The 27,591-nt window shown below is 36.3% G+C and overlaps 2 protein-coding genes across 2 annotated transcripts; both read right to left on the minus strand.

Moving 5' to 3' along the window:
• Positions 1-20,558: 20,558 nt before the first annotated feature.
• Positions 20,559-22,833, minus strand: LOC103449673 (uncharacterized). The gene has a single exon (XM_008389000.4). The coding sequence runs from the start codon at positions 22,182-22,184 to the stop codon at positions 20,946-20,948; it is 1,239 nt and encodes a 412-aa protein (XP_008387222.2). The 5' UTR covers positions 22,185-22,833; the 3' UTR covers positions 20,559-20,945.
• Positions 22,834-24,130: 1,297 nt separating this feature from the next.
• LOC139190132 (peroxidase A2-like) lies at positions 24,131-27,365 on the minus strand. Its single transcript, XM_070809915.1, has 4 exons — positions 27,082-27,365; positions 26,787-26,981; positions 24,923-25,088; positions 24,131-24,828 (listed from the first exon to the last, which is right to left on the minus strand). The coding sequence occupies exons 1-4, from the start codon at positions 27,319-27,321 to the stop codon at positions 24,410-24,412; spliced, it is 1,020 nt and encodes a 339-aa protein (XP_070666016.1). The 5' UTR covers positions 27,322-27,365; the 3' UTR covers positions 24,131-24,409.
• Between the last annotated feature and the right edge of the window lie 226 nt (positions 27,366-27,591).

A 27,591-nucleotide genomic window follows, 5' to 3' on the forward strand; every position in this document is an offset into this window, starting at 1 on the left:
TAAAGCTCACTATGAACTTGGATTGTCCTAAAAACCAACCATTACAAAGTTCATGAATAGTACCCAAATCGGACCTTGAGTTTTCAACGTGAAATCGAAAGATTTCTTACCTAAAATGGGTATGGATGAGTTCGTAAGGTCCTCACGAGTACAATGGTGCCCTTGGAACCTTCGATCCGTGCTTGGATGATCGTGGGTGAGTGTATCCGTACAGTTCGAACGGAGAGAGAGAGTGAAACTGAGAGGGAAGTGAGATATACGGGATAGGAGAGAAAGGAAGAGTGAGGGGTTGTTTTGTATATGTTTCCTTCCCCTAACCACACAAAATACAATCAAATTTTTAATCCAACTCAATTTCTTCCAAAAATTTAGGAAGGAATGCAATATTCAATTTAATATGTCACACATACCTTAGCAACAGTTAAGGGCAATTTCGTCTTTTCACATCAACGATAATGTAATTCCGGGACGGGTTGTGACAGCACATGCTCTTTTTGGAATTCCACGAGGTCCTACATTCACAATTGCTTAGTTATGCCCTTGTAAACGTTATTTCTAACTTCGCTGCTGAACACAAACTTTGTATCCTTATAAGGTGACGCGAAGTGACCCGAACTTTGTAGCAAGAAAGCCTTATAGTGGAATTATAAGTACTATGTACCAGAGAATTATTAATTTATATAGTATGTAGGATCTATTTTATAATGTCCTCTTCGGATCCTCTTTATGAGATCCTAAGGATCTGTGAATCAAATCCATTCATTGTACATTGTACGGTCAGTTTTTGTTATGTACTATTTATGTTTAATTTTAAATAAATAAATTTAAATTAATTTATGACCACACAATGTACGATGAACAGACACGATTGACGGATCGCCAGGATCCTCACAAAGAGGATTCAGCGAGGATCCAGATTCTTGTTATCGCCAAGTTGCGACCGTCATAAAATATTATTTAACCGAGGTTAGAAATTTATCGAGTATCAAATTATCGAAAAACTACTTTAACATATTTAAATTAAAATCTTTTAAATTACAAAAGATCAAGGGAGATGCTAAGGGAACACTCTCAAAAGTAGGACTATCAGCCACCTCATGTTTTGGCACTATGTTTTATAATGTTGGCACGCAAATTGTCGCCACCTCATGTTTTGGCACTATGTTTTATAATGTTGGCACGAAAATTGTCGTTAAATTGTAGGGTAACAAAGAGTCTATGAAAAATCACACTTTGAGAGATTCTCTTTAGTATTTTTCGAAGAGTAATGCTAGGGAGATTAAATTTGTAAACAAAGTTTTGAAAACTAAAAAACAGATAAGTTGATGATTTATTTATTATTTACATGTTGATAAATATGTTTATTCTTATTGGTGACACATAATTTAATTTGTAAATTTAATCTTCTTAGTATTACCTTTTTTCGAATATCTTAACACACTCCTCCAATCAACTTTAACTAATCACACTTTTGTAGTCAAGTTGATTAATTTCCATGTATAATTCAGAGGATCAACGTGTTAGACAAGCATAAAAAGTAGGGATTTGGATCCTTTCCGAATCCCCTCCTTGGGATCCTGGGAATCAAGGCACAAGGATCGTTCATTTAAGATCGTGCGGTTATAGTTAAATATTTTTTACGTAAAACAAGATTGCATGACTTTTAAAAATTATTTAATTATGACCGCATAATCTTTGATGAACGATCCTTGTGCCTTGATTCTCGGATCCCAGGAAGAGGATCCGAAGAAGATTCAAATCCATAAAGGCTTTGACATAAGTCTATCTAGGTTTGACTATTATAAATGTGTTTTTGTGTGCAGGCAGACAAAGTGATCATCTTTACCATTCCAAGAGAGAAGCCCTTCTTCGTTAATTGCTTTTTCGTATAGTTTATGGGGGCAAGCTGCTTTTATGTCTTTTAAGCAGCCCTTGGTGGTGTGGTCATAGCTTTTTATAGCCATCAAAACATTGAAACTACCCTAAAAAAAAGGGGTATCCAATGGAATGTCCATTATATACTAGCAAAATCACCAAATTGTTTGGGTAATGCTGAGAAAATTCTCTCTAAATGAAAGTCTTTATGAACTCTATATTACTTTACAATTTAACATTAATTTCTATACAACATTATAAAATATTGAGATGTCTTAAAAACACGAAATATCAAAGAGTTTATGAAAACTGAAGAGTATGACTTTTAAGACATATTTTCTCTTGTCTGAAATGAAGGGGTGTATTCAATTGAGAATTTGAGAGATTTTAATGGATTTATAAATCCATGACCTTGTATGGAGTTTAATTGATATGTAAAGATTTCACATAAAATTTTGATTCAATTATCTCGAAATCTTATAGGAGAGAGGTGAAATTTGTAGATGTTTAAAATACATTACGAAATCTCTCAAATTCCCTCAAATTCCTCAATTTTTTCAAATTCTTTAAAATCAATTTCTAGTTGAATACACCTGGAATGCTATAACATTATTTGAAATCATAATTGAATACACTTGGATTTCTAAAGATTTTAATAAACTATATTAAAATTATAATTAAATACACCTTGAAATTTAGAAAATTACTTAAAATCATGATTGACTACCCTTAAATTCATCAAAAGAATTAAAATTCTTCAAAATTCCAATTGAATACACTCCCCGAAATGTGTACAATGCTTTTATTTTACATTTTTTGGGGGGTTCGAGTTCTATATTATGTTTTCAATTATTTCTGATGTATTTTTTGGTCCCACACGCGTGGGTTAGCTTTAATAAACAAGTCGTAATTAGAATACACATGGAGAAGATGTGAGCAGGTCAGATATGTCATGCTTTTGGGATCATTGCAATAATTGAAAGTCATGCAGGCTTTAATGATAGGTCTCAGAGAGAGGGAGATGTATGTGAATTACTTGGTGGGACCCTTCCTACTGAGAACCGTCGCACAATGTAATGCATGACTCCACGGTTAATTGTCACACAACCATAGATTTTTCAACGACAGTTTTAACGAAAAATTTACGGTACTGTTTATTGTAATGAAAAATTACATTTTTATACTAAAAAGTCAAATATGGTACTGTTTACTTTACTATTTATTTTGCCCTTATCGTTAAAACTCAAAGTTTTCAAACCCTTTTCATTAATTTTTTTTTCAATATATCAGAAAGTATAATAATATAATTAATTAAAAATTTGAGGGTACTAAAATCAACCTCTGCATTCCTTCCCCTAATCACCAATTTGACCAATTTAGTCATTAGGTCAAGGATACCCACTGGTTTTTTGCCACGTGGTATTACTGACTTCTTAATCATTAATCATATTGAACATGACACCTTTCGATAAGGATTGTTGTTGTATTGATACTAGTATGCGGAGACTACTGTGTTCTTTGTAACTTAAAGTGAAAATCAAAATTGTTTTAGGTCATATAATGAGTCGGCCACTAACAGGGTAGCAATTTAAACAAAATTATAAAATGCATTCCTCATATATGCGAGTTGAACTTAATACCTTTTACTTTTATATGTAAAAGCATATCACTAAACCGTAGCATTAATTAATATATAAGAATTAAACTTAAGATTTAAAAAATAATAATTGAAATATCACTAAACAAATAACGAGTTAATCATAATTACAGATGTATCAATTTAGAAATATATTACTTGATTTGTACAATAGTATTGTAGAGTTGATATGAAAATAATTGAGTTTACTTGATCAATATGTCCACATTTAATGGGTCCTAGACAATTTAAGTGAAATACATGAGAGAATAATCATCATATATCCTAGAGATGAATGGTAAATCATCATTTATCCTAGAGATGAATGGTATTATGTTATAATTAGTTAACCACATTCTGTGGTTGAGCATGATTTGATAAACAAAGTCAAAACATCTGCCGTAGTAAAACTATATAATATGGCAAATGATGACGACCATAATCAAAGATAAGAAAATTTGGTAAAAGCCATAATTGGCTTTTCTAGAAGGACGTTTGTATTCGTCAAACAACTATGGATATTTCCCAAAGTAATATTATTAGATGATTGGTATTGTTTTTAGGGAGATTTTCCAGTGTGCCGAAAATACGGTCCCGTATACTGAGTGTAACAATACAATTAGTTGGACACTTGAAAAATAAGTTTTCCAACTAATTGTATTATGACACTTAGTGTATTAGGCTGTGTTCTTGGCATACTGGAAAATTTATCCTACTTCTAATATCAAACTAAAGCAAATCATCTCGTGCTTAAGCATAGATTATGCAAACTTTTTATGGGTTAGTTTAGAAAAAGGTGACATAGTATAATGGCGTAATTTAGGGGACGCCCCTATATTTGTTCCTCGTGGTCTCTAGATCTACTAATATATTCTTAGTTGCTTAGTCAGATAAGGAGGTAAGATAAGATTTGAGTTCACACCCAAGAATCCGAAATGGATTTGTGTTATCGGATCGTAGAATTCAAACCTTTGATTGAAGATGTAGAGTCATAGAAAATATTGGGTGGAGACGAATCAATTGATATATAGTCAAAGTAAGATTAGACAGTTTGCTGCCCGGTCATGCAAGGCGTGGAATTTCCAATTTGCTAGTCTAAACTTGCATTCGCACTTAGCCACTGCATGGATAGACGTCTTACCGTATTTGAAAGGGAATGCGTTGATCTTGGTAGTCAAGGAATGATGAGTTCGTGAATCGCCTTTTGACATGAGAAAGATCTTAGCCTTGATGGGCGGCTGTCTGCGCAAGCTGTAAGATGATCGATACCTCATTGTGGGGTGTGATAATATACCTCATATCATGGGATATCCCACTATTATGATTTGAAATAAAATGTTTGCTTGAATACAATCCTTATGAAGTGTTTACATATTCGTAAACTAGAATTACAATAAAGAGTTAATTTTCGTTACGGATTACTCATATGTTTACTAACCAAATCGGAATGAAAACACAAGACCACACAAGTATTAGGAATCCAACTCCCAATTTTGAAGGAATTAGAGTGATCTTGGGTGGGGGTTTTCGTGGAGAAACAACCCATCATAAATACAGTTTTTGTTTTAATCATTATATCTTTTTAATATCTCTAGTTTTCACGTTAAATATACAATAATATATATTTAACAACTTTGATTGGAATGAATTCTTGCTCAATTCAATTCTTCCACAATCAATTACGAATTAGCAATGTCAATAATAATGTTAAACTCTATCTCCATGTGGTCCAGTGATTGAAACCCTTTCGGGAGATCATCATTACAAAAGTTCGGCCAAAAATGGGAATCGTTAACCATTTGATTAACTTTGTAATAATTTGGTCATTAAATGAAACTTTATCTATTATTGTTTTACAATAATTAGTGTTGGAGCATAAAATTTCGGATCCTTTAACAACAATCTTCGTTTGCCATCAATTAGAGATGAGAAATACCTGTAAAAAAAAATACTTTGAAGCTCTAATCAGTGTTTGTTCAAATTGATTGCAGTATATTATAATATCACGTGGTTGCTAGTATGGTTATTGGCCTTTATAGGCGTTGAACTTGAGCTCCAAGCCCCGTGTCCTCAACTTTATCTTGTTTTACAAGGTACGAGTGTAGGTTGCGTAATTATAGGTTAACTCCCCATATTTTAAGATACAAGCATGTGAAGTAGCTCAAGAACCTCATTTTCCGAGATATATTTGATTTTCTCATGAGATGCCTCTCAAATTTTGGCTTAAAAAGTGGGCGGTTTTGAATTTAGATCAAATCATGGACACATTGATTCATCCTAATTGTCCACCTTCTCTAATCACTACATTTGGAAATCACAATTATCACATGCGAAACTCGACCTTGAACATTAATTTTGTATCATGTATGCTCTTGAGATTTTCTCTAAAGTGAAGTGAAGCCTAAATGTGAGTTCTTTTTTTTTTTTTCTTTTCAAAAAACAATAGAGAATTTCATTTGATTAGAATAAAATATGTACAACAAAATGTCAGATTATTACATTTTTCTAGTAATCAATCTATTGATCTGGAAATATATCGGCATAGATGTATTTGTTTCTCTCGTTACCAAAAGAGACACGAGAGATATAGTCGGTCATTGGTACGAACGTACACCCAAGATATTCATGTGAATACGTACGTAGCATTGCATGTATCATGTTTAAGTCGGTAATTGCAGATCTGAATATGTGCCAGAAGTCACGTGACTTCCGCGTGAGGTGGGATTAATGATGGGAGATTGGGTCAGAGTCAGTGTAATGACGTGAGGAGAGAGAGAGAGAGAGAGAGAGAGTTTTTTAGGTCAAAGCTATGGTTATGGGCGCGAGGAAGAATGAGGAGGAAGAGCCAATGATCAATAATGATGGCGGTGGGATGGAGGGATGTTGGAATGGGACCTACCCACTGGGACCCATTGCAAAGTCCAAAGGAGACAATGTATACAGCAGCAATCATTTGTACGTCGGATCTTATTGGGGTTTCTCTTTCTTATTTTTTATTTTTCATTTTTATTTTTATCTTCATCGTTGTTTTGAATTGTTCTTACTTTTAATTATCATCCCCTCTTCACCAATCATTGTTCTTGTGTGGTCCCTTCTAAGTGTGTTTTCTAAGTATTTGGATTTGGCATTCTACTTAAAATTTGGCATTTCTTTTCAAAATGGTCTTAGACGACCTAATTACGCATTAGAAATTAGTTCTCGTATAAATACGTGTATTTATCTTTTACCCACACAACGAGTAGAAGAACCTTACCCCTGATGGAACGCCCTCTAAACATGTCATATCCAGCCAAAGGCTATAAGCCATTTTTAGCCCAAATTTGTGCAAAATTTTGTCTTCCGTCAAGAGTAAAAATGTTTACGCAATAAAGAATTAAGGCTAAATTTAGTAAATAATAAGGTACATATAACAAGCCCCCAAATCTCTCAATTGATTCCAACATGTGCATCCCAAACCAAAATAAAAAGATTTTTTGTTTTCATGACTCGAGATAGAAAAATTTAGACTTATAATATTATTTAAAATATTAATTTTGGAAGGGACTAAAACATAGTCAAGGTTATGTAACCTACGTTTAGTCTTCAATGACTGAAGTTTAGAGGTGATCTGGATAGCTGTTGATTGTATTATGTATACATATAGATACGGTAGGAAAGGACATATAATTTGCATCCAACTTTCCTTACAAGAAATGAAAAAATCATAAATATTTGCCCAGAAATCCGCAGGCTATGAGGATAGCGGAAAAATATAATACAGGCTGTAGAGATGCTATAATCGCTATAATATAAATCGATTAGGGACAAAATCTAATGGAAGGTACTGGTGTTGTAGTGGATCTTTATAGGACCTGCAAAGATTTTTTTTAGGTCGCAGTGAAAAAGGCAGAGAAGCTACAAGTAGCTTGAGAACTCGAGGCCCCCGTTAAAAAATGGCACTGGAACCAGCAAAATTATTGGTGGTTGTGGAATTAAAGAAGTTTCAACCGCGTAGATTTGCAGGTGATGAATTATACTGATGAATAAGATCTTCGTCGGGACTTATTGCATTTTTAAGTTTAAATTTTTATTTTATTTTTTATAGTTCAAGTATAATTTATTGTAAGTTATCTTATTGTTTATAAAAAATAAAAACTGTAGTGATTTAGGTTGTTTTGCCAAGGCAGGGAAGTGTCAATTGTTTATAAAAAATAGAAACTGTAATGATGATCTGAATTCTGAAGGGTTTATCCGCCCGGTGAGTTTGTTTGCGTGGAGAGTCCCATACTTCGTCCCTTTTGATGCAAGCTATCAGTCTCACGTCCCCTTCTCCTACAACCTCGCCAAAGGCAAGGGACCCCCGTCTCTTGTTTTCCCTTTCTTCAAAATTCAAAATGAATGTTACATAGTAATGAATGATATAAAAAATAAATAATTGAGATTTAAAATAAAAAACTTAACAGTTGTGAAAATCAAATTTAACAACTAAAACACGAGAGGTCTTATGTTCAAATTTTTTCTAAAGGCGAATATGAATCATATTATTGCTAGCTCATGTGAGGCTTAGCGCACTCTCCCACTTTTTAACATAGATAATATCATTTGTTTGAAGAAAAAAAAAATATTTGGCTCATATATGAATAAATCAAGGGAACTTTAACGAAAAGCTCCCGGTACTGTTCACTTTAACGAAAAACCACATTTTTACACTAAAAAGTCAATCTTGGTACTATTTACTTTACCATTTCTTTTGTCATTATCATTAAAACTCAAAGTTTTCAAGTCTTTTTCATTAGTTTTCTTATAAATCAAAGGCGCAAGTTGTATTGAAATTTCGATTTAACCATTAAAACTTTTCATTTGGATCTCAAAAATTTGGAAGATGAATTTTTCAAAAAGATTGGATAATTTTTATGCAAATAGAGATTCTAAAATTTGGATTTCAGATTTGAAGTTTTCCGAAATATTTCAAACTTATTCCGATCCAAAAATTCGGATGTAATCCATGTTTTTATTTTATTTTATAGTTATTTACTAACATTATGTATTTTGTAATCGATTTTTGTATTTTTATCATGTTCATGTTAGTATTGGGTACATTTTATTTATAGTTCTTATATTTCAAAAAACTTGTAAAACTTTGTTTCGGTTTATATTTTGAAACTCGAATCCTGAATAATTTGAAAATTTCAATCCAATCCAAAATTTTAGAATGAAATAAAAAACATTGTTTCTGATTCGATTTGTCCAAAAATCACCCCAACACCTAATAGTTAGTTGGTTTTTTGCGTTCACCTTGAGTTGCTTGTATTGATAGAGATGGCACTAAAGTTATGATGGTGAACAAGTAATCGAATATGTTTTAGTCAACCAAATCTTTAGTTAAAATGCTAATGGAATCACAATGACGATGTTAAATGTTAATATAACAGTGACTAGTATACATTAACACTGCATCATTAGTTATGTAATAATTTCTATTGTTTCGTTATCATTGAACGTTCACAACGAGAAAATCCTAGAGATTAGTTGTCATCGAGTTGAAAGTTGAAACCCTACAGTTCATGCACATGACATCGTTGACGTAACTATATAGAGATTCCTGAAATGGGGTGAGCTGCAGGCTGCAGCACATGTCAACCCCCTATGGTTCGTCACTGCATGATGCTAACGTGGTTGTGGAGATTTAATTCGTTTGTGTTGTTAGATTATTAGTTAGAATGTTGATTCAATAAAATTATGAGTTATCGTATTACGATTGAATAGTATTTCTCTTTACTAGTAAATGAGAAATTTCATATTTAACTCACATAGATAGTAATGACATATTATATTAGTATTGAGTTCAATATTGACATAATTCCTTACTTTGATCCATATCAATTAAATTCAATAGAAGTGGTCTTTTAGTTTGTCCACTAAATTTTTTTGTTGTCAATCTCATATATCATTTTGAATAAATAAAAAATCTTACAAATATATAATGTTTTCGCGTTAATGTAAATTATATCTCCTTTGACAAAAGGAATACAATACTAACCAAAAAGCTAGTTGGACATTGCTAATTGGAATTACTAAGAAAGTGATTTATTTTCTTGAATGTGGGACTTGCATTTTACTAGTCTATATATAATGACATAATATGCCGAACTATGTAAAATATAAACATTATGATCTTATTAATATATTACATAATGGTGTAACATGATGAGTTAAGTAATTATGATCGCATTGTTGTTCATATCATTTACATAATTGCACACTCCCTAATCCTATGCAATAAAAAGCACTTGATCACATCAAATAATTGTTATCATCAGAAAAGATGAGATGATGAGAGAGAGCAAAAGAGAAGACACGGAGGCATGCAACCCTGGAAATAGAAGGATCTTTGTTCCCCCCTTAGACATCATCATTAGCCATTTGTCATGCTTTTCTTTCATTATCTTAATCATCAACATTATCATCACCATCATGCATCCTATGTCCCTTCTCAGCCTGGGATGCTGTGTTATGTTTATGTTGGGAGAAAATGGAACATAAAACCCCAAAAAATTGCTTTTAAACTGACCTGAATGATAATAAAGATTATGACACACTTTCATTTTTTCCCTATAGTAAGATTGTTGTGTAAGAATAATAGAGCAATTGAGTTGCACATTTTTCCCTCTACTAAAATATGAGAAATAGATCCACAACGTGTTTACTGTTTTAGGGGTGCGTTCATTACATCGGATTTTCTCAAACTAAACTAGTTGTAGGGATTAAACTGGACTCGTTTGGAATAAACTAAGTTGGACTGACTTAGTGAAGCGTTTAGTGCATTATCAGTGCTAAACAGACAGACCACTTAGTGAAGCATTTAGTTTACATGAATTTGACTTCGTCTCATTAAAGCCAGTCTTGGGTTTGTTCTCGCTAAGACCACTTAGTGAAGCATTTAGTTTACATGAGTCCAACTTCGTCTCATTAAAGTCAGTCATTGTTCGCACCAAACGCAAACTAGTTATCCTACATAAGCCAGTCCCGACTAAGACTGTCTAACAAACACGCCCTACAATAATTAAAAGCACTTTTAGACAACTAAAAAAGAATTTGACAAAATTTGATATAGAAATTTTAAAAGTGTTAAGAACTTTGATTTAAATTTCTTTTAAGAAGCATTTGAATTTTCATTAAAAAATTGGATGTGCTTCTAACAAAAATGCTCTTATGAGTATAAGTGTTTTTTTTCTTCTTCTTAAAACATGTTGAAACGGACCTTACTCCAATTCCATAATTAAAAAAATGTATATCTTTTTATTTGTTAAAGAAAGATGCAAGGAAACATAGTTTGTTGCTGACATACAAAGGTTTCCATGAAACAGTAAACAATCCACCCCACTTTGCTTATAATATTATGATCAAAGTCTTTTTGGAGTGGTTTTGGTTGCTAAATGCTAAATTTTAGGTTTGAACAATCCATACAGCTAGACAAAATGGAAGCACAATGAACAAACAAAATTCAGAAACAATTTTAAAGGACAACTGCAGTTTAGGTCACTTCGAACAATTGCAACTAATAAATAATAACATGCATTTTACTTTATGAAAAGTTGATTGATTTTTTCATAACTTAACATGTATAGTTATCACTACTTTGCATTTACAGTAACTCAATAATACTAATCATTAAGGTTTCTTTGAAGAAAAACAATCATGAACTTTATTTCTCTATATCTCTTATTTTTCAAAAGTTCATGATAATTATTAAACTGTAAAAAAGTTGTATGTTTGGGTAAGGACGAGCCAGGATTGTTGACCATTGCCAACAGGGGGAGGGGATGGCTTAAAACACACTCTCCGTGTTTTCAATCATGGCCTTTGCTTTCTCCAATCATTTTGCTCCCATTCCCTTTTCTTACGCTTTCCAGACTTTATATGTCCAACATCATATCCCAAACAGTATCTAAGGCTATATATAATATATGTGTATATATAATAAATAACCCATCTATATATAAAAATTCCAATCGAACAAAAATGTGTCGTCGTCTTCATCATCAAACCAAGCAAGTAGCAACAATATCACTTACCTGTATCAATGGGACCTGCAATCCCACAGATGTTAGTCTGCAGAGTGACAGAGTGGATTTGGAGAATCCAATTCCAGTAGATTGATTGGTATATCTTTAGTGTCAATAATCATTTAATGGAAATAAATCCAATAGAATGTGATTACAATAGGAAAAACCCTATACCCTAGAAAAGAAATGTAAACTCGTCGATTTAACGGATACAAACACGTTTCCATTAATATGCTAATTCGCACTTTAGATAAAACTGCATTTTACGTACTTACCATTTTGAAATGAGTAATTTAATACTCAAGGAAACAAATATACAGAAGTGTGTTAGCATCAGGTGATGCGTTTTAACAGAGATTTAAAATTTGAGAAGTGAAAGATTGATTGGACTTTGTTTTTGGTATGCAGGATTTTCGGACTGCCCTTCAATTCACTACCACTGGTCTACTATGACTTGTGGTTATCAGTGTCTGTGTGTCCCAGTATATGATACAAACATGGCCGATCATGACATCAAAAGTCAAGATTGGGATGCCATAGACATAAGGTAGCTGAAGCCAGAACTACTAAATCGACATGGCTCGTCATGAGTCATGGGTAAAGCTGCAGTTCCAACCAAGGGATAATTGATTAGAAAGCATGTGATTCTACACTCCTATGGCATATCAAACAGAACCTAAATAATTTTCTGCATAATTTGTAAGAACGAGCAACGGTTGTTTCCAGGGAATGAGTGCAATAATTAGATTAGAAACGTGATATTCCCACGTTGTCTTTGGAAGGATTAGCATATAAATGATTAGGCCTCTTCTGGGTTTGGTGTCTAGTAATGTATCCATTCTGCCTTGATAGGATTGGGGATAAGTTTTCTTCTACCTTTAACATGGACAAGATTTGGAGGTTTCTGTTCATTTCTTCTTTGATCCAATCAATATTACCAAGCACCCATTGGGCTTTAAAATTAACATATTCATGTACATGTTGGCGGACTTAGGATTTTAGTATTGGGTGGTCCCAATATAAAAACTCCAATGAAAGCAACATTGAAAAAAAAAAAAAACAATAAACTACCAACTTTTTATTCATAATATTTGAACAAACAACATTACAAGCTACAAAGACTAAATTAGTCCACAATGAGGTTTCATACTCAGAAAACGTGTTATGATAGTTTTATTACTAATATAAGAAAAAACATATCGCAGATGATTTGGAGTTGTCCAAAATTAGAGTTGAACTATTTGGAATATGATTGTTTGAATTAATCGATCTTGATTTTCACTTGTAATATCATTCCAAACTTCTAATTTCTACACATATCTATTAATGAAACCAAAAACCATATCAATTGATGAAGCTAAAACGTATATATATAAATATATGAACTAACCAACACATGATCCAGACAACAACAACAACAACAAAGCCTTTTCCCACTAAGTGGGGTCGGCTATGTGAATCCTAGAATGCCATTGCACTCGGTTTTGTGTCATGTCCTCTGCTAGATCCAAGTACTCTAAGTCTTTTCTTAGGGTCTCTTCCAAAGTTTTCCTAGGTCTTCCTCTACCCCTTCGGCCCTGAACCTCTGTCCCGTAGTCACATATTCGAACTGGAGCGTCAGTAAGCCTTCTTTGCACATGTCCAACCCACTCATTCCTAATCTTATCCTTTCTCGTGAACCCACACCTCCAACAAAGCATCCTCATCTCCGCTACCCCCATTTTGTGTACGTGTTGATGCTTTACCGCCCAACATTTTGTGCCATACAGCATCGCCGACCTTATTGCCGTCTTATAAAATTTTCCCTTGAGCTTCAGTGGTATACGACGGTCACACAACACGCCGGATGCACTTTTCCACTTCATCCATCCCGCTTGTATTCCATATATTCTGTCTTTGATCGGCTTAGGTGAAGACCTTTAGATTCCAACACTTATCTCCAAAGGTTAAGCTTCGCATTTACCCCTTCCTGAGTTTCATCTATCAACCCTATATCGTCTGTGAAAAGCATACATCAAGGAATAACATCTTGAATATGTCATGTTAACTCATCCATTACCAATGCAAAAAGGTAAGGACTTAAGGATTGTTGATGCACAAAATCAATGAGGACTTTGGTACAACATAAAGTATTAAGTTTGTGTTCGCTAGATTGTTCCGGTCATTAGTGTGGATAAGTATGTAAAAGGATAGAGACAGGAGAGTGAACACAAGATGTACGTAGTTCACCCAGATTGGTTACGTCCACGAAGTAGAGGAGTTCTCATTAATTATGAAGGGTTTACACAAGTACATAGGTTCAAGCTCTCCTTTAGTGGGTACAAGTGAATGATTTAGTACAAATGGCATTATGAAATATTTTGGGAGAATGATCTCCTTTTATAGAAGAGAGTTTCTAGCCTTATTCTGACATTGACACGTGTCATGTTGTGATTGGCTTCCGATGTTGACACGTGTCGCGCTATGATTGGCCTCCTGGTTGGAGGGAAACTCTTCTGGGTCCTTGACGGTATAACGCTGACCGGTGCTCGGTAGTTTCAGGATTGGTCAAGTATGGTACAAACAATGCTCCCTTAAGTTCCCGAGTGAGGGAAGTTGCTCGGTTGGAGACTTGCAAGATCTAAGCCGCTGAGTAATCACGAAACTTCTAAGTACCGAAGTGTGGTATCGTCTTTACTTGCCTTATCTGTCTCATAGGTAGATGTGGCATCTTCTCTGGAAGTACTCTTCCTCTGTCCAGGGGTGGTATCTTTAACTGCTGGAGATGCACAAGATAATGTATCAATTTCACTTGAAGCTTACTTGTAGTTTCAGGCTTGGTCAAGCGCGATACAAACTATGTAGTAGGAGTCCCCCAAGTCACCGAGTTAGGGGATCTGCTGAAAGAGGTGACAGACAAGGTAAGCAATCAGAGCTCCAAGCAATCAGTCCCAGATCAGAAGTTTGATTTCGAGTTCCGGCTGATTGTTCTCATTCTCCTTATCTTGCAGGCAGCATGAAGGATAAAGAGAAGAAAAAGGAGAAGATATGATATGAGATACTTTTGCTTTTGAAGAAGTAATTTTCCACAGGCTTATTCTTGAACTGGGCTGGAGGGTTTTCTGGTTTCCTTCAGAGTATAAGGCCGACTAAAGAATTTGAAGGTCAAAACAAGTCCATCAAATCTAGAGTACGTTTGACCCTGCTGATATGGGATACTTTTGCTGTTGACAAAGTAGTGGAAGTATCGGCACGTGTTCTGTTACGCTTGTCTCCACATGTTTCCTTGTATCCTTCTCACTTGCCCTATCTGTTCCTCAGGCAGATGTGGTATCTTCTCTGGAAGCATAAGATGTTGAAGATGAGTACTCGAGAGCAATGCCAGGTAAGTAATCAGTAAGGGGTTCCAGGCAGTCAGTTCCTGACTGGAAGCTTGATTCCAAGTGCTGACTAATTGCTCTTTTTCTCCTTGTCTTGCAGGTAAGAACAAGGCCAAAAGAAAAGACAGGGAAAAAGCATGATATGAGATACTCTTGCTTTTAACCCTGATGATATGAGATATTCTTGCTCTGGTGTAGCTTGTTTGCAGAGGTATTATCAGGGGGAAAGAAAGTTGAGTATTTCGAGAGGCTTCGTTGGGAGTGCCCTCTCAGATATGAGGAAGGGTTGAGCATTTTTGCAGGTCTGCCTGTCCGTTGAGGATGAGGGTCGACATATATAGGAGTTTCCCTAACAACAAGTAGTAATGCTATTCCTTTACCCTTATTGGTCATAGCACTGTAGTGGGAGCTACCAGCTTCATGTGTTTTAACTCTGTCAGAGCACTTTGAAAAAGTGGTCTGTGGTATCTGGAAAGCTGATGTTGCGTGTGAAGATTACAGACAAGCTTTATCCAAGGAGATCTGGCTCTTGAAGTTGAGAAAACGATGTCTCTTTGGTTTTCGAACAAGCGATCATGTCGGGGATCTGGCTTTCGAGATTTGGAGAACGGTGCCTCTTCGATTTTTGAGAAAGCAATCCTGCTGGGAGTCTGGCTCTTGAAATTCGGAGAGCGGTGTCTCTTCAATTTTTGAGAAAGTAATCCTGTTGGGAGTCTGGCTCTCGAGATTCAGAGGGCGGTGCCTCTTCGATTTTGGAGCAAGCAATCTTGTTAGGAGTGTTTTCTCGAATGTGAGTAAAGGTTGACACACAGGGACTTTCCAATTATCCAGCAGTGGCGCTGTTCCTTTACCCTTGTGGGTAATAATATGGTAGCTAGACCTTCAAAATTTATATGTCTAAACTTTGTTAGTGTTGTTTCTTTGCTATTCTTTTACCCTTCTTGGTCATAGCAATGTAGTGGAAGCTACAAGCTTCACGTGTCTAAACTTTGTCAGAGATTTTTGGCAAAGTTATCTGTGGTACCCATGAGCTGATGTTGCGTGTGGAAAGTGGATGATTGAACAGTAAGATTTACGTGCTTTCTACTTCACCAGAAATCTTCGACATATTGCCCATAATTTCCGCAAAGCTGAGTGTGCATGTGACATGTGCTGACAAGGCTGAGAGAGCAGGTGCCTCTTTGATTTTCGAGATCGGCTCTCATGGTCTCTGAGCAGCCCAACTTTTGAGAAAGCAAACGCCTCTTCGATTTTTGAGATCGACCCTCGTGGTCTTTGAGCAGCCTAGCTTTTGAGAAAGAAAACGCCTCTTCGATTTCTGAGATCGGCCCTCGTGGTTTCTGAGCAGCCCAGCTTTTGAAAAAGCACACGTCTCTTCGAATTCTGAGCAAGCGCCTCTTCGATTTCTGAAGCTCCGTCGAGTGCAGATTTTTATAGAGGCTGGCATTATATTCCAAAGCACACTTGAATCTCCACCAGTAGAAGCTCCATTCTTGCACTTCTAAGATCTTGATTTGTCCGACCTTTTCTCTCTTCAACACCTTTGAAAATGTCTGGCCCCTCCGACCGTCGTTTTGACTTGAACCTTGGTGAAGAGGCAGCCGCGCCTTCTCCAGACAACATATGGCGCCCATCGTTCTTATCCCCTACTGGTCATCTTACTGTTGGGGATTCCGTGATTAAGAATGATATGACCGCTACAGTGGTGGTCAAGAACATTCTCACTCCCAAAGATAACAGACTTCTTTCCAAACGGTCTGATGAGTTGGCTGTTAAGGATTCTCTGGTTCTCAGTGTTCAATGTGCAGGTTCTGTGTCTAATATGGCACAACGCCTATTTGCTCGAACCCGCCAAGTTGAATCATTGGCGGCTGAAGTGATGAGTCTCAAGCAGGAGATTAGAGGGCTCAAGCATGAGAATAAACAGTTGCACAGGCACATGACTATGCTACAAACATGAAGATGAAGCTTGACCAGATGAAGGAATCTGATGGTCAGATTTTACTTGATCATCAGAGGTTTGTGGGTTTGTTCCAAAGGCATTTATTGCCTTCGTCTTCTGGGGTTGTACCGCGTAATGAAGCTCCAAATGATTAGTCTCTGATGCCTCTTCCTTCTAGGGTTCTGTCCAGTACTGAGACTCTGAATGATCACCCTCTGGTGCCTTCTCTTTCTGGGGCTCTATCGACTGCTGAGACTTCTCCTAAGCAACCTTTGTGAATGCTCCATCTTGTTTGTTTATTTTGACTCATGTATATGTACATATTTGTAACTTATCGGAGATATCAATAAATAAGCTTTGCTTCATTTCAACGTATTGTGTTAAATACACCCAAGCCTTCTTCACTAAGTTCTTTGAATTTTTCTTTTGTTGAAGCTTGTACCTAGGTGGTATGGGACCACACGGAAACTCAGATAAGTGGTTGTGAGGACCTTTGAGGACTACTCAAGTTTGGGCATGTGGTGGAGGAGAAGAGTGCAGCGGCGGACAGGTGGCTGAGGTTCTGCAAATATTTAACAAATGAGAAGAAGACTATTCTGCTTTTTTTTTAAGACTTGGCCAAAACGACATCCATTTGGGTCAAGCCATTTAAAACAATATAGTTATAAGCAAGTCTCCTTATTAAGCCACGTAAGGGACACCCATTTTAATCAGGAAAAAAATCATTCTTTTCCACGTGTACCGCAACACATGATCCAGACAATATAAAAAAATCGTAACAAATTAACAATAACTATAATCTATTATGAATTTAAATTTTCCATCCAATACACATCAATTTTAACATCATGTATAATTAATTTAGATTGGTGGTGGCTCAGGGATTGGTTGGGTAGGGTTAAAGGAAAATAGGGAAATGAAATTGTGAATTACCCAATTTGAGAAAGTGAATGCAAAATAGAATTAGGTGGAGATCTCGGTAGGTGGAAAAGAATGATTTTTTTTCCTGATTAAAATGGGTATCCCTTACGTGGCTTAATAAGGAGACTTGCTTATAACTATTTTGTTTTAAATGGCTTGACCCAAATGGATGTCGTTTTGGCCAAGTCTTAAAAAAAAAACAGAATAGTGTTCTTCTCATTTGTTAAATATTTGCAGAACCTCAGCCACCTATCCGCTGCTGCACTCTTCTCCTCCACCACAAGCCCAAACTTGAGTAGTCCTCAAAAGTCCTCACAACCACTTATCCGAGTTTCCGTGTGGTCCCATACCACCTAGGTCCCTTAATGAATCCGCCTGTTGTTGGGCAATCTGAGTGGCTAAATTAGGTGGACTTAAAAAAGCCCAATTTCATTTCTTTTTTCTTTTTTCTGAGTCAATGCTCAACCTTCTTTTAAGACAACTTTGGGTTCAGCTTTTCCAAGAACAGTCTGGGCTTGGGTTTAGAATTTTAGCCCATTTTAAATATTATTTGGTGGAACAAACTTATGGATCAAAATGTGAGCTAGACAAGTGCTATGTAGAGTAAAATTTATAATCGGTCGCTGAACTTTCATCCTAGTTTGTATTTGATTTTTGAGCTAAAAGTTTGTTAATTAAGATCCCTGAGTTTAATAAAATGTACATTAATAGTTTCTTCGTGAGATTTTTCGTCAATTTGATTAGATGGAGAACATAACACCCATAATAAGCCTTTGAAGCTTTACCATTGTCTAGAATTTATCCATGAACAGTCACCGCTGGACCACAAGATTAGTGCCTTTTCTCATGCAAAACCTATATTCTCGCATTTGTGTTCAAAAGTGATGGTGGGTTTTAGCTTTCATATTTTCTCCTCCGACGAAAAATTCAAATTTGGTTTAAACTTTTAACAATGGGGTGCGTACATTTGACTAATTAGCCTCTAGCCACAGATCATGTTAAACCAATGCGTGCAATACACCGGTGTCTAACCAGCTAGAACGAGACTTAAAATCTAGTCATGCAAATCCAGTCAACCAATGTGTTGATGAATCTCATATACCTGCACTTGTAGAATTTTTATATATAAGATCGGAATTTCGGAGATTGATCTGAAGGGTGTGCATCTGTTCAGTTGTCACTCAATTGTCACTAACTCAGTGTTTACCTTGGAGACAGATTTCCAACCCCTTCAACCTTGGCCGATCTACAGTCTCAAGTTCTGGTCATTTACAATGAGAGAGGTAAAAACTTTTACCCCACAATTACTTATGATTTACTTTGTAATCACATCCCATATAAAAATGATGCATACTTTCTATCAACATGAAAAAATGACCACAAGATCATCGTCTTACAATGAATTTGGAGGGCTAGGATTTGAGAAAGTGGAAAAGGATGTTAAAGAAAGAAAATGCGACGATCCCTAACCAAACCAATGCTGGGAACAAAGATGACGGAGAAGAGAAAAAAGAAGAGAGGAAGGAGGAGCAAATAAACGAAACCGTTTCCAAGCTAATTTACAAATCATTTTATTAATCCGTTGTAGTTTCTAGGATTCGGATTCATTCCACTCCATTGTGAAATAAAGCAGCTCGATTGATAGATTATGTTTGTCTAGGTCGCTTGTAGAGAGATTTTTCAGTGTTCGGAACATGGGACGGAACGCTATGTTGTTGGGTTTTTCCAGCCCATGATACATTGTTCTAAGTCTATGGGGAATTAATAGTGTTAAGAGGATTAAATTGTTTCCCAATTGGAGTTGTTTACCCATTTGGAGTTAGTTTCTCAATTGGAGAAAGATTCATAACTAGATTCCAATTCGGATTAATAATTGCAGAAGACTTTTGTTATGTCTATGTAAAGAGACTATTGTACTAGATTCCAATTCGATTTCTTGACTTCATTCTGTTTTTCTCATTCTTAAATGCGATATTCTCAACACACGTCATTTGTACAATGGGAGGAAAATTTGCCACATGTCATTATACAATGTGAGGAGAGTTTTTTTTTTTTTTTTTTTTTTGTCCCTCCAATTGTATAATGACATGGAGTGTTCCGTTTCGTGTTTCTAGCACATTGAAAAATCTTTCGCTTGGGATGCCTACAACATGAAAAGAAGCAAAAACGTAGGAAAGGACATGAATTTTGATGCAGAATTCATTTCCTAGTCCCTGCTTTCAGAGTATGACAAGACAGTTCCATAAGCAAAATACGAAATTTAGGGTTTAATACACGGACCCAGCTTCTCTGCCCTCCCACTTCCCATACACTCCCATCCCCTACTATTTTGTGCGATCACGGTTAAGCTATGTCAACATTTTATATTGATTTTTTTATAGAGATAATAAGACAAAAAACAATAGTAATATAAAATGTTGACGTGGCTTAATCGTGACCGCACAAATAGGAGAGGATGAGAGTGTATGGGAAGTGGGAGGGCAGAGAAGCCAGGTCATCTATACAACTTTGGCTAGATTTGGAGTTTTTCTGGTTAAGCATAGATGAGTACTAGGTACTTTTCAACGGTGGAGGGACCTGGTCTACCATGAGCATCGCTGATAACAATTTCTTCTAGTTACACTTGATCATAGCTGAAAAAGCTATATACCCCAACTATACGTCAAGCTTTTGCGCTTTGAATCAAACTGACAGGGTTGGGAAGCAAGGGCAGTTTATATGCTTAGATATCCAAAAAAGAAAAGTACTAAGGTATGCAGGTTTTCCACATATTTAAAGGATTAACAGAAGCACGTAATATTATAGAGAAACATCCCAAATGACTGCTAGCATAAGAAGTTCCCGAGTTTATTTACAATGGAACCATGAAACCGGCCTACTAGCAGTACAAGTAGTGTACAACGATTTGCCATGCAAATTGAAAGCCTACAATCCTTCGGTTAAGGGAGGATCATTATACTGAAAATCTAAAACCAAATCAATCATGCAGATAGCGGCGGAAGTTCCATAATCACACCTCAACAAAATCAAAGGACAAAGGTTATGGTAAAAGGTGAATACTTCCTAGAGTCTGAACTGGAAACGGCATTTAAGAGGGGGAAAGGGTAATAAAACAGAAGTTATAGAGCACATACAAGATTGTGTTTGGTGAACTGAAGAACATGCTTTCAGTTCAGTCTTCTTCTTCTGTGGGCACGAGAATCTCCACTGTCCATGTCCGAAACTCTTGACGAATCATTCCTTCTTCTGGAAGATGAAGTTGAAAGGGAAACCATGGAATCAATTTCCACAGCTGTGTCCAGTTGGCTCTCTGAATTTATAACTGCTGCAATACTTGAGAAAGAATCTCTATCATCAACTGGTGCAGGCTGCTGTTCTTGATTTCTACCTGGAGGTGTAGGATGGTTACGATAAAATGACTCAACTAACCTTTCAGCAGAACTCAATGCAGACGAGAGAGAAGATAGTGTTGCTCTGTGCGATTGTGTCCTTCTAAGTAGCAAGGACTGAAGTTGGTGGTTTTCCCTTGTTTCAAGGCCAGTCATGTTGCTTTGCGTTATATCCACAACATCATCTGCAAGTGCCACTGGATTTTGCTCTCTGCGCAGTCCTCGAGATGTCAGAATCCTATTTAACAAATTAGCTCTTTCTGCTGTTTCCCGGGCATTCTCAGGCTCTGATGGATGAATAACATCCCGAGTCAAATCAAATCTGTTACCAAGACGGCGAATCATCTCCTCTACTGGAAAAGTTATTGCAGTCCTCTGAATGGTTTGTCTCAAACTTTCAACCCGACGTGCATGAGGCCTAAGAGGGATCTTAAGATTTGAGTCGTCATCTGGCTCACGCACATTGTTTCCACGACCATAGATTGGGGTGACATTCTTCATTGTTACCTCTCCCTTACAAACAGGGCATTCCTTAGCATCTTGCACATGTAACCAACGGTAAATGCATGGCCAACAAAACAAATGACCACAACAAGTTACAATAGGGTCCCTAGCCAAGTCCAAACAAATATTACAATCGAAAAAGCTCCCATCACTGCCACCGCCCTTTTCAACATCATCCTTATTCACAGAATTCTCATTTTCCAAAATCCCATTGTTATTTTCACATGTCTTGGACGCATCACTCGTTCTTTCTTCTGCAGTAACACTACCCTCACCAGGTTGTAATGTACTTGAATTACCAGAATTGACCATTAATTCATTCAACTCCATGGAAACGTTCCGCCCTTCAGGTGGCGACCATGTCCACTGCCGCCTCACAGCTTCAGCAATTCTGTGAATAGGCGAATCAATCCAAGTATCCAAATTTACAGGCTCATTCAACATCGAGCCGAGATCAGGACTAGGAGCCAGATTCAGGTCAAGGTTCATTGCATCAGATGTCTCCTCACCCATCACAAATAGACCCAAAAGGCTTATTAGATCACAAATTTAACAAACCCAGATCAGAAACCCTAGCTTCGTTACAAAACTGAAGAAACCCAAATCACAGAACCACAAAGAGTACCCAAATTGAATAACATTTGGCGCACAGTTCAAAAAACCCTAATCGTAATTAAAAATACGAACAAGTCCGTATGAAACCCCATAAAATTGAAGAAACCGAGATGGGAAAAAACCCTAATGGGAGCGAACCAAAATCGGAAACTTCATCCCCAACACAGAAATCAGCAAGTCAAGTTACGATTAGGCCATCAAGTTGGCGACTTTGATGCATTTCTACCATGCTATCAATTTCTAGAAGGTAAATTCTAGGGTTTCAGAAGCAGAGAAACGAAATACTAAAGAAAATAAACCCCTGGGTCATGATTAAACACCTGGAGTGAGCTCAAGAGCGAGTTGGAGACCGCCTGAGGTGAGTCCGGCCCGAGTCGACTCGGCATGAATGGCCCTCTTTTTCTAATCAGCGATCTAGTCCACAGAGAGAGGGATTAGATGGATGAGGATGAGTGTGGGCAATGAATTTAGGACGGGGCACTGGGGCAGGAGAGAGAGAGGATCCTTGCGTTGGCGTTTGGAGTCAAGGCTTTGTTTGGGAGATGATGATTGTGATGAACGGCTGTGATGGAATGTGTGGACCAGCTTGTACTGCAAATCAAGCGGCTTAAATTGACTTTCCAATAGGCATTACTTCGGGAGGAAAACTAATGAAAAATGTTTGAAAACTTTGAGTTTTAATGATAATGTTAAAATAAAAGGTGAAGTGAATACTACTAATATTAACTTTTTAGTGTAAAAATATGGTTTTTCATTAATATGAACAGTAAGGGCAGCTTTTCGTCAAAGTTCTCTACTTTGGGTACTTGCAAAACTGGGAAGTGACGTGCAAATGGAACATTCAAGTCCTTTCAACTGACTTTGGAACAACTTAAGATGATCATGTCTCAAGCATTATAAGAAATTGAGTTTTAACAAAATACTCTTAGTACTGTTCATTTTTAACGAAAAACCACATTTATACTTTTCTCTAGTACTATTCACTATACCTTTAAAAATGACTTTTCATTAAAAGAGAAGTTTTTTTGGACTTTTCATTAGTTTTCCTTATAAGAAAATCAAATGAATTGAATTAAAGAATTGAAGAAAATCAAATGACAGAAATTAAGAAATGATGTGTGAAGTAAAAAGATATATGTGGATAGCACATCCCCTTAAATAATCTCACCCAAGTCATTTCCCTACATTGGGCTAAAACAACCATGGGCAGAAAATAATTATTTGGGCCAAATTGCACCTAAGAATTAAGCCTGGCTTAATTCATTTGGATTCACCGATGTGCGCGGTCATGCGCGTCTGACCCCAAACGCCCCACACTCACACGCACGAGACATGCCGCACTCCAGACGGAAGCATGGCAGGGCCCATGTAGTCAGGCTTGTTGGCCACTCTTGAATAGAGCCAACGACTCTTTCGTTGATCAACGGGCGAAATAAAATATGAGTGTTGGTGGATTCAACAGTTATATTTTAAACTCTTTTTATATTTATTTATTTATACTTATAATTCAATGGCTGTGATTGAAGGAGATCAAATCTAATAGTAAAAAAAATTACCAAGTAACGTAAATTTTAATCTAACGACGAAAATCATCCAGCGACCAATTATTAGAAACACTCAACCAAAAATAAATAAAAAAAAAGATTTAACCAATTATAATCCGAATGGGCTCGAAAGTAGTGCGACCATGGATCAAAAGTGGACACAGTTGTCATGTTATTGGATCGTATAGTTGGGCCAAATGTAGGTTTTACAAGCCCGGTAAGTTAATAATTGGTTAAATTATTAGTTACCACTCTCTGTTTAATTAAAAACAAAAATGGAAAAAGGCAAACAATACGAAATATTTTCAACTCTTTTCATATTATTGCTTATTGGATCGTATAGTTTGTAACACAAAACCTTCATCTATCAAATATAAATATGGGTGTGTTATCCACACACCTCATTTTACTTCTAACACACCCCTTGATAATTTCTGTTCGTTGATTTTCTTCAATTCATCCAATTCGATGGTCGAAAATTAAAAAGGTGTGTGAGAAGTAAAATGGAGTGTGTGGATATCACACCTTTATATGACCCAATTATGGAGCTAGATGTGCTCCACTCGTGCACTCATAACTTTAACCTCCATTGACATTCTTACAATCCAACCTAATCTCCCCACTAGTTCCCACTAATGGGCTGATATTTCCCATATTGATCATCGACTGAGCAAAGCTCGCAAAGAAGGCGCTCTGGTTGCTACTAAAGCTATTAACAATGGAAACTGTGGCAGCCCCTGCCGTCGAAAATAACTCTTGATCGGATTGCAAAAGGCCTTCATTGTTTTGAAGGTTTGTGAAGTAGTTGTTGTCAAACGCATCTGGAGTGTTGAGATCAAGGTTGGCTAGAGCAGTTCCACTCCCATTTTGTGGACATGTTTGTTGGAGAGTGGTCAAGTAAGATGAGTTCAGTGTTGGGTCGGGGTTTCCTGTGCCGTTGAAGTTGTACAATCGATTGCTAAATGTTCGACATTGAGCTCGTCCAAATGTATGTGCCCCTGCAAAACATGATGAAGTATTAATAAAGGGTTAATTAACATGTAATGTAAATAGTAATTAAGTAGAAAGTTGGTGATTAAGCAACATAGTTACCAGATAATGCAACGAGGTCGTTGGTGTTCAGGCCAACAGCAGAAAACTTGGAAGTAATGTTTGCTAAGCCTTCAAAAGGTGAAGGAATAGAGGTATTGGCTCCAGCCTGGTTTGCTGTTAGGCTGTCTCTTCTCCCTAATAATGCATTCCATGAAGGGCCTCCTGACTGCAAAGTAATTACGTCAATCTCATGAACTACGGACGTACTATAACATCTATGCAAGGTCATTTGATTAGCTCAAGGGGTTTTGGTTTATACTCGATTCTTATTCACAACCGAAGTGAAACCCCTTTCCCCCTTCCGCCCCTTTGGATGGGCCCTAGCGGTGAGACAATGAGTTAAAGTTTAAAATAAGATAAGAATTCGATTCTCTCCAATGTAATTGAAAAAATTTTGACAAAAAAAATTCCATAAAAACTGCCTCCTTCCAAACTCATTTTCTCTAGCGTATAACCCTTCATATTATATTTTTTTCGAAGGATAATGCTAGGGAGATCAAATGTTTTAAACTAAATTTGCAAACCAAATGATGTGGTTGTTGATAATTGGATTATAACTTAACAGTTGATTGACGTGCTTATTTTTTCAGGAAAACTAACGAAAAGTCCAAAAAAACTTCCATTTTAATGAAAAGTCATTTTTAAAGGTATAGTTAATAGTACCAAAGAAAGGTATAAATGTGGTTTTTCGTTAAAAGTAAACAGTACCGGGAGTGTTTTGTTAAAACTCCATATTTTTTATTGGTGACACATCATTTGGTTTAAAATTTTGGTCTTCCTAGCATTACACTTTTCCGAATTAAACCTAATGATAAGGATCCAACTAAGCAACTTTCCAAATTAAGTTTGTGTGTTAGTTTTTATATTTTTTGGATCCCTAATGTACCCCCATCTAAGCTAATATGGAAAGGTCTTGTAATTATGTTTTAACTGAACTGACCGCACAATATACAATAAATGATTAGGATGGGAAGATCCCTATGATTCCCACAAAGAGGATTCGGAGAAGATCCTCATCCTGGGAGAGTTCACACAAAATCAAAATATATTAAACAAATTAAATGTCTGAAAACACGTATAAGAGATTTGGTGGCATGATTTTGTAAATAAACACAACTTCATGGACATATTTTATCTAACATGACATCATATTCAAAATGCATTTTAGCCAATGGTACTTGAGGTTGTCATAACTCCTCACTTTGGTCTTTGAAATTTGAAATCAATAGAAGTGATCCCTTAGTTTGTCCACCATCAATCACTTTGGTCCTTCTATGAAGTCTGTTAAATAAGAACCGAAATAACAAAAATACCCTTAATTTAATAAACAATGGGCCAAAATGATTTGACAAAAATCAAGGGTACTTCTGTCCTTTCCCTTTACTTAACAGATATTTTTCACTGAATGACCAAAATGATTAATGGTGGACAAACTCAGGGACTAGTTCCATCAATTTTATATCCCCATGATCAAAATGAGGAGTTATGTCAATCTTAGAAACCATTTTGACTGAAAAAGCCTATTCAAAATTTGAATTTTACTTAGAAGTTATATAATATATGTGGATTTTTGTCTGAAGTTTAGGAGTTGCAACGGCCTAATGTAGACAACCTCAATGAAATTCGATTTCCCCTCCAGTTATAGTGAAGGATATTTAGTTTGGTTTCCTTATTTAAACGCAAACCCCTCTAGCAAATTGGATGAGCGTTTAGTTTACAACTGAAACACCTTTGATCAAGCCATATTGGAAGGGTTTCAATTTCTCTAAATGTGCAAATTGTGAACTCTTTTTCTTAGGCGCTACACACACACACCCCCTATTTATTAAAAAATGGGCAACATATATATGCCTTACTGACTCACCAAAGAAACAGAAGCTTCAGCCGCAAGCGCAAGAAGGTCAGCACAAGATACAACACCTGGGCATGAATTTTCCAGAGCAGTCTTGATATTGTCAACCACATCAAAGCCTCGAGCGGAGTTGGTGTTTGGAGCTGCATCTTTCTCACTCTGTTGTATGGTTCCATTTTTGTCCAACAAGATTGAAGCATCACAACCCTGAAATCACATCACAAACTAACAAATTTGAGTTCTATATATATAAATTATTGCTACAAGTTTTGAGAAAAATTAGTACTATAGATAGCATGATGTTTACATTGACAAAGCAATCATGGAAATGGAGACGAATAAGGCTTGCACCAATCCTCGAATCAGATTGCAAAGCTTGTTGAACCGCACTGCGCACAATGCTTGTCACGTTTGGACAGGTGGTGGAGTAAAATGTAGAGTTCAGTTGAGCATTAGAGTTAGGTACATGTAGCAGAAGTAAAACTACTACATATGTGGTTGCTAATGCCAAGGAGCGAGTAGTTGAAGAAGAAGAAGAAGACGACATTTGATTTGTGCGCTACTTAATCAGTACAATGGGTTGCAATAATAGTGGCCAATCATGCAACTCATTTATAGAAGAGTGTCACATCATTTAAAATTAATTATAGACAAAATAGTCAAAAAGGGTGATTAATAATGTTTAACGAATAGTGAATGTCGCCGTGCATGTCGTGGAGCTTCTATCAAATCTTTGATAGGAATCAAGATCTACGTTTCTAATATAAAAAGCAAATATTGCCGGTGCTTGGTGGAAAACAATCACGTTTATGCACCA

This window comes from Malus domestica, chromosome 12 (genome assembly GCF_042453785.1).
Source record: "Malus domestica chromosome 12, GDT2T_hap1".
In the NCBI taxonomy this organism is placed as follows: Eukaryota; Viridiplantae; Streptophyta; class Magnoliopsida; order Rosales; family Rosaceae; genus Malus; species Malus domestica.